We start from the raw sequence: 16,236 nt of genomic DNA, 5'->3' as shown, positions 1-16,236 counted from the left end.
TTCTTTTAGACAGCAACATAGTGTTTGCCCAGATTGGACCCACATGGCCCGTGTGAAACCCATGCGGGCAGATGTGGTTGCTGTTTGGGGTGGTGCTTTGTTGCTTGTTGTATTTTTTCAATGTCTACCAAAGATTAATCTTCATTTTATCCTTTGCGCTCTCAGCTAAAGTCAATCATTACAGAGGAAGCATTGGATTTCTTATTGTGTCTGTGAATGTCAATATAGGCCCTCCAGTTTAAGAGATAATAAAGTCATGTTTTTGCAAAGAACTTCTTACTCACTATGAAATTTTATTTATTTCTTTTCATAAGAACAATTTTGTTGCTTTTATCTCTTTAAAAAAAAAATATTGGCACAAATGACAAACTACAGCTGATTCTTCTACAGCAATGTAAACTTTTTTTTTAAATTCTATCTGTTCTATTGTACTTAAACTGATATCATGCGTGACAATCCCCCATTTGTCAAATAAAATGAGGAAGTGCTCTAGTAGAGGAAGGATGTACATATTTGTGTGCTGCTTCTGCAGTTCAACAACTAAAGCTTCTGAGAACCCTGTGAAGTGCGGTAAGGTCACTTTTAATCCTATTGCCTTTAAATGAATATGTATTTTGCTTTATTGGCATGAAGCATTTTACAAGAATGAATTGCAATTTTCACATGCATAGTATGAATATAAATACTTATGAAATACTCTTTCTCTGTGCAGATTTGTGGCATTCATGTTTAAAATGCAGATCATTTCAAGTTACGCAATCCTTTCTGTGTTGACTGTAAATATTCTGTGTAATGGTATGTATTTTCATTGTATTTTTTTTTTTTTATTGATTCCATCAATTTTAAATACTCATATTTAATATAAAATGATGAATGATGTTAAAACCGCTGTTCCACACCCCTCCACTATCACTACTTCATCATGAAACATTTGTAATTATATACCATGTGGAGATTCAGACATGCACAAAAACCATGCACATTTACATTATTTTAAGCTTTAAGGATTTTTTCTGTGTGTTTCATCTAATGTTTTTTTTCAAGGCCAAAAAAATAAGGACTGGAACATCACCTTCATTTCATCAGAGGTTGTCGCGGTTCCAGGATTGTGCACTCTTATTTCATGTACCTTGATCTATCCAAATGAAACAAAACCTTTTACTAACTTCCAGTGGCGTGCATGTAATGGAACCAACTGTATTCAAATATTTTTTAATAACAAAACTGAAGAAAGTAATAATCAAAGCATTAAGATTCTTCATCCTGATCTGGGCCCAAACAACTGCAGCTTCACCATAGAAGACATAAAACCAGAGGATCAAGGAGAATATGCATTCAGGGTGGAGCCACCCGGTTTAAATCAAACCTCATTTAAACCTACAGTTAAAATCAGCATTCAAGGTAATGACTGTTTATGATTAACAATGTTTAAAAGGTTCTGCTTTTTTTATGTGTTACTGAAACCGTATACTGAAACTTTATATTAAGTGGCCTTCACTGCTATGCACTAACATTTAAATAAAAAATTTGGTACAATGCACTTATTGTGTACATACATTTTTACAATGTATATATATATATATATATATATATATATATATATATATATATATATATATATATATATATTGCACTGTTGGCCCATCTCTTACACCCTAACTCACTGTTAAATGTACCGTACCTCCAAATCTTACCCGTATCCACCTCAATAGCAGTAAAAGTGTTATTCAATACAATATGAACACAATAAATACATTTGACTTATTTTCTGATGTAACTGCATAGTTAAGGCCACCTAATATAAAGTGGGTCCCTGCTGCTTGTTTTCTCATGTTCGCAACACAAAAATGCAATCATATCCTTCCTATCTGGTGAAGTAATGGACACCTTTGAGGACATGGTCTACATAATGGTCTATGTAAAAACGTTTAAGAAAACAGTTAACATTAATATAGATCCATATCTCAAAAAAGGACAATAAAAAATATATATGATCATCAAAAAAGGTAAGTAGGAATGAATAACGTTTTCTCGTTACAATCCTTATCATCAAAGAATTGCATAAAATGCAAAAGGAATTAAAGCAAAGGTTTTCTAAATAAAAACACATTGTGTTATGCAAGCTATGAGAAATTCAGTATTCAGTTTTGTTTAGTATTGATTTCTGATTCTGTAAATGACTTATTGGAAAAACAAATGTCTAGCACTGCTGATGTTTGCATTATAAAATGTTACATGCAGCAGCACAGTGCATGGCTGCTTTCTTTGATGATTTACATTGTGTACCTCTCTTTGTAGACAAGCCTATAATGGATGTTCCTCCTCTCCGTGAAGGACAGAAAGCTAACCTGACATGTTCAGCTCCTTTTCCTTGTCCTGAAACTCCTCCTAAAATAACATGGTGGATTAAGAAAACAGGGGAAAACACCACTGAACTAAAGGATGACAACATCACTATGATCACCTTCATGAGCTCTTACCACTCAACTTTGACCTTCACTCCAAATTCTGACTTTCACAATGCAACTGTAAGATGTGACGTGAGCTACGGAAGCGAAAACATCAGTACAAGTAGGACCCTTGAAATCACGTGTGAGTTTAAAATCTATATTTTAACTACGACAACTACTACTAGACCATTGCATATAAATGTTCAGTTCAGAGGATGTTCAGAACAACCATCTTCTATTCGGATATTCTGTGATGATCAAAAAGTAGAATTAAAAATGTGTTTCTGGCATTCAATGCAGACGTTTTGAATTCTGGGTAATGCCAAAGTGATGGAAGGTGAAATCTCAGATACATTCATGAACTAAATGTCTGCTCACAGAACATCTCGCAATTAGTAATCTGAAAAAGGAGCAAGCTGGGGTTTAATTTTGTATGAAGAAATATAGACACAACATCTCTATCGATGTCATTGTTAGAAACAGATTTCATCATCGATGTCACAATGTCAGTCTTGCGACATCCCAAATTACAAAAAGAAAATGTTTTAGCAGTTGTTGTAATACCGAATTGTAACAGATCCTTCAAACATTAGAAGTTGTTGCATATTTGTAGGAGACATCCTTAAAGTCAGAACATATGTCATTTCTAATTCATTTCATGCCAGGTGGTACAAATGAATCAAATGAAGTGAACACGTCCAACAACAATACAGAAAATACGACTGTCGCCAAAAATAATGCAGATAATGGTGAGTATTACTGCAGACACTAAATGTTTATTTCAGGGCAATTGTGATTTCGCCACTTTGGAAATTTTTCTTTGTTGACATTGTTGCAGAACAACACTATTCTCAATCAGTCTGATTTAGGGTAATGGTTAAGTTTAGGATTAGGGGTGGGATTGAGGACTGAACTAAATTTTTTAAAATCTATACATTTTCTCACATTTTAAAGGGAAAGTATGGTTAGACATTGGATTAAATGTTGTTCTAGGACAAACAGAAACATGTCCTGCATGGCCACATCTAATACTCCAAGCTCTGAAAAACAGACATTACTAACAATTCTGTGTAAATTCAAGGTATAGAACATTTCTTGAAGCATCTGACCACCTCAAATATACTCTCGTTCGTGGTGGGAGTGGTGTGTTCAGCGCTCATCTTCTCAATGGTTTTGTGCTGCTGTGTTTCTTGCCACAGGTAGGCCTGCTATTTACTTCCTTCTCCTAAAATTGCCTAAAAGTTCATCAGACCACATTTATCCGAATAATTCAGCGTTTATATGTCTGCTTCAAGTCTACTGAGATAAAAAAAAATCTTTTCTTAACAGAGGAAAAAAACAGAAAGTGACAACGGCGAATCTGGAAACTGGAGTCAGTTTGGAGGTCAGACAGAAAAAATACCCGTGACTAAATAACATATATAGTATTATGTTCACATCTTTGAAAGCTATCACTTTTAGTCTTAACTCTCGCATATGGAAACATCACACGTCATACGCCAAAAAAAATTCATGTCATTTGAAATACGTTTTATGTTTGTTTCTCACAACAAATGTAATACAAATAGATGATAAAACTCTATATTATATGTCATGACACATCAGTGGCATTTATGTATACAATAGCAATTTAATAACGTTAATTCAAATAAAGTACAACTTATGTGAATGAGGCAAAACACAGGTTTCGACAGAATCCTCTAATGCCATAGATAAATGTCAAGAGAATAAAGACCTGTTTTGTGTGTATCAGATGGCACAGACAGACGTAGCTCAGACTGTAACCAATGAGGAAACACCTCTTCATGAACAGTTTAATGGTGGCATCCCAAACACAGCTGGACCTACAGATGGTGAAGAGGAGGAGGGGGCTGTTGGGATGAATGCAAAAGAGGTCGACTACGCCAGCATCGACTACTCCCTTTTAAAGGACAGGGAGCCTGAGGAGGGAGAGAAGGACCCTACGGAGACAGACTACGCTGAGATCAAGAGGGACAAGAGAGACAATGGGAAGGAAACTGAAGTCCTTGAGATGATCCTTGAGGATGGAGATGACCAGACTGAAACACGAGACAAGATGGAAGGAGAGGAGGAACTTTAATTCTAACTCACAGGAGCGGAAAAGTAAAGCAACCGCACCAAGTAATATTATAATTTAAGATTATTTTATATATGTATATAAAGTTCTGATGCATTCTGAAGGTCGGAGGGGCGTGGTTAATGATGTCACACTCATGCTCAAACCGTCAAACGGATTTTATCAGAGAAGGTCTGTCATTTTAAAGGGGAGGAGCATTTTCAGATTTGGATTAAAGATTATGAAGGCAAACTATTTTTCTGTGGACTGACTTGCATGGATGAATTATTTACCGCAAAAGTAGCAATGTGAGCTAGCAAAATAAATAGTCAATTTTGATTTCATGTTGACTTTAAGAAGTATAGAATGTATTATTTCTGAGCTTTTATGTGTCTAGCATTCATATGACATTTTGTTAGATTATTTGTTTATTTTTTTTTACTGTGTGAAAACTTTTTTTTTTTGGTTTGTATTAAGGTCCTTGCACACTGAGTCTGAAATTTGCGTATGCGTTTTTTCTTTCTTTGTTTTTTTGGGGGGGGGGGTTTTCAAATCAAAATGCCTGGTGGGATGTGATGTGAAAACGCAGAAAATCGAACTTGATCCAATTTTTTTCATGACATTTATTTCTTTTTTTTAATGTGCAAAAAGTTAGCAAAGTATGCAACGTATACACAGTATACTCAGCATGCAATGACCTTAGGTTTTTAAAGTGCCCCTATTATGAGCAGTGAAAGGTACATATTTTGGATTTGAGAGTCCCAAACAACAGGTTGACATGCATGCAAGGTCATAAACACTTTAAATTTCTCATAGTATTTCCTTATTTGCTCAACGACTCCCAGACAATTCGTTTTAATGGTTTCTCTTGTTCAAACCGTTCATGTGATTAGACGATTTAATTTAAACTAGCGTTTATGCACTTTTAATGCTCCAAAAGCAGTACCCAGTGGCAAAGAACGAATTAGCATTTTCATTCAGACCAACACAAAATGATCAACAAGTGGGCTGGCAATATGCTAAAGTTGCTTGCTGACTTCATAACACATTTTAAAATAGACTTGCTTCTATGATTCAGAGTCTCCTCTTTTTTTTGAGAGACCATAACTTTATACAATGTGCACTTTCAGGTTTTTATTTACTTAGGGTCTGAATGAAAGGTCTTTTTAAAATATCCATAATAGGGGCATTTTAATACGCATTTAAGGACGTTTGAAAGCTTTTTTAAACTGTTGCAAATTAATTTGAGATGATTCAATAAAGCTTCTACCAGTTACCTTCAGCCTCATTGCTTTTATTGAAGCAAAAGTGTCAAATTCATAAATAATTCAATTATTTATTGTTATACGGAGTTATCTGCATACGGTGTAGGGTTTTGGTGATTTGGCAATCAAGGATAGTTTCTGATTCTTCTTTCAAACATGACTTGACCTAAAGCAACCTTTGCAGGTTTTGCAGCAGACAGTTTGCAAGGCAAACAAGTGTAGCAACAATTTCACAGGGTCACACGTAAGCCGTAACACTTAATCCACTAAAAAGAGAAAAAAAATAAAATAACCAACAGCATAAACAGGCTTTGGCAAACAGCAAAAAAAAAAAAAGGTCCGGATCGATAAAACGTTTAATACGCGCATGCTGCAAAAGCATTGTACTATATGACATTGTATTCTCAGACAAACTCCTTTTAAAGGAATACCGTTCATCTAAATCTGAAGGTAATTCAAATACTTTAGATTCTTCTAACGGATGTGCATGATAAAAGCTGATTCCTCAAGGATTGTAAATCACTTGCTAGTTGCTGCTCTGGGATGACGCGTGTATGAGCGGGATTAGGTCTTAGATAACAGGATTAGAATGTTCCACACACTACAGGGAATCCTTAAATAGCATGTGAGAATGTCAGTGTCTCGGCTGTCTTGTGTGGTTTGATATTTTTTTTCTGTGGTCCACAACATTGTCATCCTGTATGATCTGAAAGAAGGTACGTGATAGGATAGAAGTAGTGAAAACCACATCAAAGTACTTATAGTAACAAATTAAGCTCCATTCTTACTATTTATTGCAATAAATGTGACGTAACTTATTCTCACCTGCTAATAGTGTTATGCTTTGCATGTCGGTTTTAAAATTAAAAATATATTTCTTGGTTAAAACATGGATTCGACTGCCCGGTGTGTAATATTTAAATGCAACTATAATGGCCCTGAATAAACATTGCTCTACTTTATTGATTTAGGAAGTAAATTGTAATTTATATTATAGTGTTTACATAATAAAAATGTGTCTTTTTTATCATTTAGAATTTGTTACTTTATTAATTAAAAATGTTAGGGCGCCATTGGTTTGTAAATTTTTTTATAAATAATAATAAATGTTATCATACCTTTCGAATGAATTAATCAATATTTTAATATTTTTAAGATGTAATTTATTTCTGTGATGCAATGAGTTTAACAGACTTTAGACAGAAATTAATAATTAATAAAATTAATAATTTTGGCATAACATTTATTTTTATTATAAATGTTATTACCAGTGTCTTGCATATTTGTGTTGAAACAGTGATAATATTTTTTTTGTATTTTTTTTATTAATAAAAAGTTCAAAAGATAAGCATTTTAAATGTAAACTTTTGTAATTGTATATATGCCTTTACTGTCAGCGTTGATGAATTTAATGCATCTTCTCCAAATAAAAATATAAATTCTTACAGAGCCTGAATGTTTGAACCGCATTTATTGCTTTCAAACACCTTAAGAGATGTATCTTTGTATTTGTAGATTAGTTATCACCTATACCAGACATGGCTGATGTGTTGAAGAGTCTTAACCTCCTGGAAACTCTAAAGGAATCCATAGAGAAGAACAACATTTCGGATATAAAAGATGCATTGGAGGACATGCTGATCAGCAGAATCAACATTGCAATCATTGGGGACAGAAATGCAGAAAAAGCCACTTTCATCAACTCCCTTCGAGGTCTGAGCCAAGAAGATGAAGGAGCAGCCCTCTCTCCATCATCTTCAGCCCCTGAGGAACTAGCCGTATTCCCTAACCCCAAGCATCCTGACTTTCGCATCTGGGATCTGCCATCAGTTTCCAGCGATACATCTTTTGAGGCTGAGGATTATATGGAGCGATTCAAAGTTACGAGATACAACTCCATCATTATCGCATTCACGGAGAAACCTAGTGTTAACAGCGTGGCGTTGTGGAGGGAAGTTAGGTCACTGCAGAAAGAGACAGTTTACTTCGTCTTACTATCATCCATGAAGGATACAGAGAAAACACTGGAGGCGACGAAGACGGCGAGCTTAGAAGTGCTCAAGAAGGAAGGTGTTCCTCTGCCAAAGGTGTTTCTGGTAAAGCCTTCAGCTTTGGAGAAACTGGACTTTCTCAAGTTTTTAGAGGTCATGCGAGGTGACCTTCCAGAGATCAGAGCGCATGCTCTTCTTTTAGCACTTCCTACGTTCTCCAGCTCCTTGGTCACTCAGAAGAAAGATGCCTTCAATGCACTGGTGTGGGCTGCTGCCTCATTATCCGGTGGCGTTTCTGCCATTCCTGTACCTTTGGTGGCCTCCATGGTGGATGCTACTGTGGGCGTACGGATTCTGACCAAGGCTCAGATCTCACTTTGCCTGGATGACGAGTCTCTTGAGCGACTGGCGAGGCAGCGGGGTCTGGACGCAGCCAGGCTGAAGGCCCTGAGGACCTGCGCTCTTTCTGTGGAGATAAGCAAGAGTGAAGTTAAAAGACGACTCGCAGAGGCAGAGAAAGACACCAGCTCTGCAACCACCAGACTGGTGGAACTCGCCATGCCGAGACACGCCAGATCCGTCAGCCGGTCTTTCACCGTTATGCTGCAGGCGCTCAACACTGCTATTGACGATATGGGTGCTGATGCTGAGAAGGTGGTTGCTATGGTAACAGGGGATGGACAGTAGGTTGAGCAGTACTCAATGCACAAACGTGCATCATGCTAATTACAATCTATACAGACTGTACTGTAGCTACAGCATTTCAACTAAGCAATATATTAACGCTCTTCATTTTCATTATAAAGTTGCTTAATATGCCTTATACAAATGCTCATCAGGGATGCAAATTCTTTGTCTGAATGAGTCTCCTCATTTTATATATATATATATATATATATATATATATATATATATATATATATATATATATATATATATATATATAATTATTATTATTAATAAAATAAATAATATACTAGCAATTTCAAATGTGCATTTACTGCTGATTTTAGAGCAATTCACACTATTTTTGTTTTTATTGAGCCCATTCAGTAATACTACTAATAATAATCATCATGTTTGATCATTATTAATATTATAATGCAATAATAACATAATTATTATTATATTATTACATAATAAGCAATTATTACATTATTAAAATTCAATCAATAAAATATATAAATATGGTATATTTTGGATTCAAAATGTTTTGTTACGCTAAAAAGGTGACACATTAATCTTTGTATGTGCATAACAAAGTCTGTACAGAGTTGAATTTATTATACAAATGTTGTTTAGTTGGTTGTTTTGTTTAGGCATTGGCACACTTCTGCTATTAAAAAAAAAACAATGAAAAGATTCTTTTCTTGTTCCCTTTCAATGTCTTGCATCGTCATGACCAAATAGATTTCATTTAGTCTTTTCTTTGCATACTGCACGGCTTTTTACAAAGTTCAGTTCAGTGGGGAACAGCTAACAGTCGTACGTGTGATTTACAGTAAGCATACAGGAAACACAAACCCAAGCCACAATGCATTTGTATGTTTCTCCTCCATTTGGTTTCAACCACAAACGCACCACTGAAGTGTACAAAAAGGCCAGAACTGATGTCACTTTATAGTTCTAGCAAGAATACATTTTTAAAGTTTTATCATCTAAATGCTGATATAAATCTAAACTGCTTGAATTACTGCGGCTCCAAACGAGCAAAATGTCAGTAAATCAACCTTTTCATGATTTTTCCAATTGAAATAAGTATATAATAATTTATCCATTTTAAGGAAAATGATGGACGATCAACCAAACAGATGAACATACACCAATAAGAAACTCCTGCCAACCAAGAATCTTTTTTTGTTTGTAATCATATTGAAATTAGGTTATGAGGACTGCATTATTTGAATTTAAGGATATTTGTACCCATTGACCTCATATATCAATGCATGAGCGGGTCACCTGATGTTATTGATGTTGAAGTTCTGGCTCAGATGAAATCCTAATAATTTTTACAAACATAAACAGAATGTGTGACAAGTGCCTGATCTTACAAAAAAAAAAAAAAAAATGAAACATATACACTCTTGTTGTCTTGTCTTTGGACTACTTTAGTTAATAGTCTTTATCGTCTTCAGCCGTGTCTTGTTAATTTAGTCATATTACATTGTGTATTTAAGTCCTGTGTGTTTGAGTTCACGTTTGTCCGATCGTCAAGGTTAATACGTGTGGTTTTTGTTCTGCCTGCATATTATTGTTTTGTCCGTTTGAAGAGGGTTAAATCTGTTTAAGTTCATTTATTGTTGTCGAGTGCTCCTTCACGCTAAACCACACCCGTGACACTTCTGGTCTAATGATCCACATTTTGATATAGCATTAAAAATGTTTATCAGAACTGTAGCATACAGTAACACAGCAGAACGCCTATAGTCACCAGGTCAGAATAAAACAGGAAAACAGTCCAAGAAAACATGGGAAAACTGCTCAGTAGTGACAGCCAGGGCAACACAAGACTACAGAGAACTGAGGTGTGAGTGGCTTTTGTTTGTGTGTGTGTGTGTGTGGGCGTGTGCATGAATGACTAATAATGAGATGCAAGTGTGACACTGAAATGGCTGATGGGAAATGAAGTCCAAGATCCAGAGCGACAGTGGAGATGAGGTGACCTCTTGTGGTTATAGGCGGAAACTCAGGAACCAGATCCTGACACACAGAATAACAGGAAATAGACACGATTATGTTTTTTTTTTCCCTCGCAGGTTCATTTCTTACAAATTATACTCAGAACTTTTTAATTGCATTTTGAGACAAATATTGTAAATATAACATTTGGAATATAGAAATAATAAATAACTAAAACAATAACTAAAACAGACAGAAACTGGCTCACCGCTTTGGAATTAATTTTTAAATTGTTTATATACATTTAAACAATTAATATAGTGTTCAAAATGCAGCGTGCATGTGGTTAATAACATGAAGAACGTGATGGATGAAAAAAAGCGCTTGTCAGGTGTCCCAGAGCAAAAACATAAAAACAGTGATGGGTAAAAAGAAAAAAAAAAAAGATGAAAAGAAAAAAATTGTGTTTTTCAAAATCAGAATAAACTGAATATTGGTAGTGATTATTCCAGTATTAGACAGGTTGGAGGAAAGTATAGCAAAGAATGCTACAAGAACATTTCTTTAGCAGAGACGAAGCTTGCAGCCTTGTGTGTTGAAATGATTGATCAGCAAAGATAAATGTAATTTAAAAACATTTATATGCAGAGTATAAGAACACTAAACAAGTATGGCCTGTTATTACGCCTAATGTTGTTACATCTTTGCAAATGCTTTGAAAAAGAACGTAAAAGGCCAACTTGAACATGCTAAAATTCATTTAGATAGACCCATGGGGTTCTGGAAGAATGTTTTATGTGGCATCAGTATGTCCCGTAAAAAAAAAAAAAGAAGTGGAAATCTTGACGATAAAAAGGACGTCATTTATTCTTTGAAGTATCAGGCTATTTTGGCAAAGATGGTGACGACTACGGAGACTGAAGCTTGATGATCTATGGACTTTCCTGCAGGACTGTCATCCCAAGTATAGTCCAAACAGGCTTGACTCAAAGATCAGCCATGAAATGTTCATCAATGGACTGTTCAGTCTTTAATATTTTGTAATATTAAAAACTGAATATTTAAGGATTTAATATTTAGTAATATTTATTATACTGAGATTGCGAGATTTTGAGATTACCAAAGGTCTTTTCCGCCACTGCACGAGAATTCGGTCATTAAAAATCTGATTTCGTAAAATTTCTAAAAATTTATATAATTTCATTTAAATACCCCCAAAAGACTGGTCATCCACGTAAGGCAAATGATAAAGAAAAAATTATAATTGTAATATATATATATACGGCGAGCATGTCCTCATTCTCAAACAACTTTATACCAACTCTAAATCAGTTCTCTTTTCGACAGCCACACGGGATGGCAAACAATACTCATCGGCATAAATATAAAATATTAGTAAAATAATAATAAGAAAAAATATTAACAAATGAATTAATTAAACCACCAATTTGAAGATTCATAAGGACCTGTTAGACGGGCTGGCACTGATTGTTTTTGATGTAGCTTTATTCGTTGATTTGAGTTAGTTGCTAATATTATTTTGCCTACTGTAAGCTGCATTTTTAAAAAAGATATTGTGCTTTATGATTTTGCACTGTGACGTCACTGTAGCACCATTTTGTGTGTGTATATATATATATATATATATATATATATATATACACACACACACACACACACTCAATTTAAACAAGAAATTGTTGACATGTTTGTTTATTGCACCAACTCTGCATAGCCTAGCCCTAGACGATAGCGCAAGGGACCATGTCTGAAATATATATAAATATCATTTAATAGAATTCTTGTTCCTGTAAAGCAGTAGATAATAAAATAATAAAATAAAAAAATGTTATTATTGTACTTTTAATTTTCCAGGATCATCAAGGCAAGAGTTGATCAACGAAGTGAAGCTGATCCCTTCTACCCTTTTCAGTTAATTCCATCTGAGACTACTACTGTATGTTACTACAGAACTGCCAGAAAAAAACAGGTACCAGGTTCTTTATTCACTCTAAATCATTAAAGATAAAACTGCTTAGTTCTTTGAAAAGTAGCCTACTGCTTGCAGCTTTTTTTTTCTCACTGCTGTTGATTTCTTTTTATTTTTTCATGCCACTTTAGTCCTGACCACAGCATCTGGAAATAAAATGTCTAAGTTATGTGTTCAGATTACATGAGTCATGCAGCATTAGCTAAACAGAGAAACATGCAAGAGTTTAATAGGTTGAGAATGGTCTCAGTGACATGGTGTCCACTACAGTGTAACATATATTAGAAACATGTTTTCTGAAATCTTAAATTATGACCTCAAACTGCACGGTACTATTATATCTCCCTTTCCCAGAATTTTGAAAGAGAGGAAGCTGATTATGAGGATGTTTGTGCTGCTTGCGCTCCATCGCGTTCATAGGCTCATTCTGATACCAGGGAAAAGCAAGTAAACTATGCCACTGTCGTCGGCACAATTTGTTTTTCAATATGATTTTGTAACCTAATTTTTTTTTCTGATATGCTTGGTTTAATTGGAAAACGTGACTTCATGTTTACTTAAAGTTGTCTTCATGGGGGTGTAGAGTACGCCTGGCATCTAGACACACATGGAACCACAAGGTGTGTGAAGCTGTTATGTCATTATCTGCCAGGGGCTTGTGATTGGCTGACTATAAAAATCAATTATTAGTCTCAGTTTATTCCTTTTTTGTGTGTGTGATCAGAATTTGTGTTTGCTTGCGTAACCCTTCTCTTACTCCAAAGGGGTTAATTTAATATTTGTCCCTGGATCCCCCGACAATTAGATGGTGAATCAGGCCAGTATTTTCCTCTTTTCCTTTGTTTAATTTCAATATTTAAGGTTTTAAGTTATTTCTTTCCCCTACACATTAAACAATTTTTTGCCCCTTATAAACTCAGTTTTCAATTCGCCAATATATTAACTTCTTTCAATGAGATTTCAGTTTCAGTGAAATACAAATTTGTAAAGAGGTAAATAAAAATAAAGATTTATTGTTTTACACTTATGAAATAACTCCTTTGGAGCAGGGCAAAAATATATATAATCAGATAATAAAGAAAACCAAAACAACCCCTTTCTGTGTCTTTCGCAAACACAGTTCATGAACTTTCTCTGTGGCCGCTAGCCCAGCTTGTATGGCATAAATTTGGCAAAAATTTAGGCCATGCTTGTTTAGTGTTCTTATAATTAAATGTTTTGCTTTATTATTTTTTTAAACTCCTTTTATCTTGGTCTTCGGCAGTAAATCAAGAGGTTTTTTTTTTTCATTTGCTGATCAATCATTTTATTCCCCTTGATGATACAGTGCTTCTTCTTGAACACCCTGAACAGACACGTTATAAACACAAATAAGCCTGTCATCTATGTAGATGCAGTTTAAAAATGTGAAGGAGGGAGATTCTGCAGCAGATGACAGCTTCACGTGGTTCGAAAAAGAGAGAACGGTAACATTTTTAAATTTGAAAACCGAATAAATTTGAAACCAGAAGAGAGTGGAGAATAATACTGTCACGCTAAAACCAAGCATGGAGCAGAAGAATCGATTCATAATTAAAATTCTGATGTTTAAGACAAACAGATACTTCTGAGAAAAATCTGAACTTAAGTACTTCATTATTTAAAATTGTTTAATTTTAATGCAATTAAATATAATGTAATAAATATGCATTTCTCATGCCTGTTCACTGCATTTTTCAGATGGTCCACTAGGTGTCCACTAGTAACCTCTGGTCAACATTAATGATCTCAAAGATGGAGACAAACTGACACTTAAAGTGATAGTTTAAATTTGATGTTTATCTGCTTACCCCCAGGGCATCCAAGATGTAGGTAACTTTGTTTCCTCAGTAGAACACAAATGAAGATTTTTAAGATCTAAACGGTTGCAGTCTGTCAATCATTTAATGTCAGTGAACTTTGAGAGTCAAAAAAACATACACGGATGAAACCAAATTAAATCCTGTGGTTCACGGCGATACGCTGAGGTCTAAACACACAAAACAATCTGTATGTACAAGAAATTTATCAGGAAGGACTGAAGGGCCCCCAACTACTATACAGTCACGAATAAATGGGCAGCCATGCTCTGCTTTATTGGACAGTGGGTCTTAAGTGACTATAATTTTTCAGAAGTTTCACCGAAAATACCTACCAGACTTTCCAATCCATCCTGTGTCCGGTTTGGCTGTCTGGGGATAAATGACTCCATTTATCCATATATCGGGAGTGCAGTTGTGGATATCGAATTCCAAGAGAAAACCATAGATGGCACAGAAAGTCTTCCAATTCTGGCCCTCATTTGTCCTGGTCCTACAAGTCCTGATTAAACAGCAGTGATCATCGTCTACTTATATTAACTAGTATACACCAATACCGTTAATATTGTGGTAAGAATAAATCTGTACAAAAATAGGAAGTGGAAGTGAACTTTAAAATACAGCGTGCATGCCTTTTACAACATTAAGAATATGATGGATGGGAAAAAAAGCACTTGTCAGGTGTCCCAAAGCAAAAACATAAAAATGCAGTGCAGGTAAAAAGGATGAAAAATTAAACTACCTTTTGGGTGCTATTATATTCTAATATCACTATGCCTCAGTTATATCAATCAGAGATGCTATCTGCTGTTTAATATTTAGTGAGAACATTTATAACAGACTGTGAATTTTGTTTCTGTCTGTAGTGTTAACTGCAGAAACAGCACATATATATATATATATATATATATATATATATATATATATATATATATATATATATATATATATATATATATATATATATATATTAAAACAATTTTGTTAATATGTTTTAAAGCTGCAGCATTTGTTAAATACTGCTAGCATATGCCACAGTTATTTCATGCCACTGTTTTTATGACACTTATTTGAATGCTATGGTACAAAATTTATAAAACACCTTTGCAAACTTTATAACTAAACTGACTAGGCTTGAGCTCTTACAAAAACATGCATTCAGCTCAGGCATGTGCTAAAGTTGAGTCAAATCAAAAGAGCACCTACAAAAGCTAAAAAGAAGTTCAGAACACTATTTCTATAGACAAACATGGCCTGTCTTGTTATGGGGGTGCTTTGATGCTACAGGAAGTGGAAATTCTTTGAATTATCAGGCCATTTTGACAAAGATGGTGATGCCTACAGTACAGAGAGTGAAACATGGTGATGGAAACATGGAAAATCCTCCCAGAGTTCGCATCCAAATCTGCTTAAGCTTGGCTGCTTAAACTAAATCTCTGGAAATATTTGGTGGAATTTGAAGAAAACAGTTGCAAGGTGAAAACCAAAGGTGATCAGTGATCTACAACAGGCCAAGATTGCAGTAGAGAGTTGACAAAATAATTTTAACGAATGCTCAGATCTCAGTTTGACTGGACGATGAATCAGTCAGGTTGAAGGCCCTGAGGACCTGTGGACGTCTGCAAAATTGAAGTTAAAAGACTGCTTGTAGAAGCTGAGAAAGACACCAGCACTGCAACCACCAGACTTGTGGATCTAGTACAGTCTGTTACCTTTTCTTGTGGTCTTTCAATTTCTTACATGGTCATGACCACTTGGGTTTGATTTAGCCTTTTATTTCAATACTGCACAGTCTTTTACAAAGCAGTCAAAAGTTCAGTTCAGTGTGTGTAAAAGCCAACCCCAGAACATGTGATTTACAGTAAGCATACAGGAAATACAAATGCAGACCATTTCTTCGCATTGGTTTCAGCCACAAAAACCGTTGACATTTGCTTTAGTTCTAGCAAGAAAAATTCAAAGAAAATGGAACACAGAACTCATCTTTGTGAGAAGTGCTCTGTACT

General features: G+C 35.0%; 2 protein-coding genes across 2 annotated transcripts; both read left to right on the top strand.

Annotated features, from left to right (window-relative positions):
* Positions 1 to 496: 496 nt before the first annotated feature.
* si:dkey-24p1.7 (myeloid cell surface antigen CD33) lies at positions 497 to 5,803 on the top strand. Its single transcript, XM_043258236.1, has 8 exons — positions 497 to 570; positions 713 to 795; positions 1,045 to 1,401; positions 2,299 to 2,592; positions 3,116 to 3,199; positions 3,532 to 3,649; positions 3,780 to 3,834; positions 4,204 to 5,803. The coding sequence occupies exons 2-8, from the start codon at positions 726 to 728 to the stop codon at positions 4,549 to 4,551; spliced, it is 1,326 nt and encodes a 441-aa protein (XP_043114171.1). The 5' UTR covers positions 497 to 570; positions 713 to 725; the 3' UTR covers positions 4,552 to 5,803.
* Positions 5,804 to 7,313: 1,510 nt separating this feature from the next.
* Positions 7,314 to 8,470, top strand: irgq2 (immunity-related GTPase family, q2). The gene has a single exon (XM_043259850.1). The coding sequence runs from the start codon at positions 7,331 to 7,333 to the stop codon at positions 8,468 to 8,470; it is 1,140 nt and encodes a 379-aa protein (XP_043115785.1). The 5' UTR covers positions 7,314 to 7,330.
* Positions 8,471 to 16,236: the final 7,766 nt, after the last annotated feature.

The sequence above is a fragment of the Puntigrus tetrazona genome, chromosome 15 (assembly GCF_018831695.1).
Source record: "Puntigrus tetrazona isolate hp1 chromosome 15, ASM1883169v1, whole genome shotgun sequence".
Taxonomy (NCBI): domain Eukaryota; kingdom Metazoa; phylum Chordata; class Actinopteri; order Cypriniformes; family Cyprinidae; genus Puntigrus; species Puntigrus tetrazona.
Note: the sequence above shows the minus strand (reverse complement) of the source record. Positions and strands in the feature narration are given on the sequence as shown.

Bases quoted from the DNA above. Each gene is read 5' to 3' on its own strand.
- si:dkey-24p1.7 (XM_043258236.1), top strand. From the start codon at position 726: ATGTTTAAAATGCAGATCATTTCAAGTTACGCAATCCTTTCTGTGTTG. The intron at 1,402-2,298 runs GTAATGACTGTT...CTCTCTTTGTAG, and splicing joins AGTTAAAATCAGCATTCAAG to ACAAGCCTATAATGGATGTT. The intron at 2,593-3,115 runs GTGAGTTTAAAA...ATTTCATGCCAG, and splicing joins TAGGACCCTTGAAATCACGT to GTGGTACAAATGAATCAAAT.
- irgq2 (XM_043259850.1), top strand. From the start codon at position 7,331: ATGGCTGATGTGTTGAAGAGTCTTAACCTCCTGGAAACTCTAAAGGAA.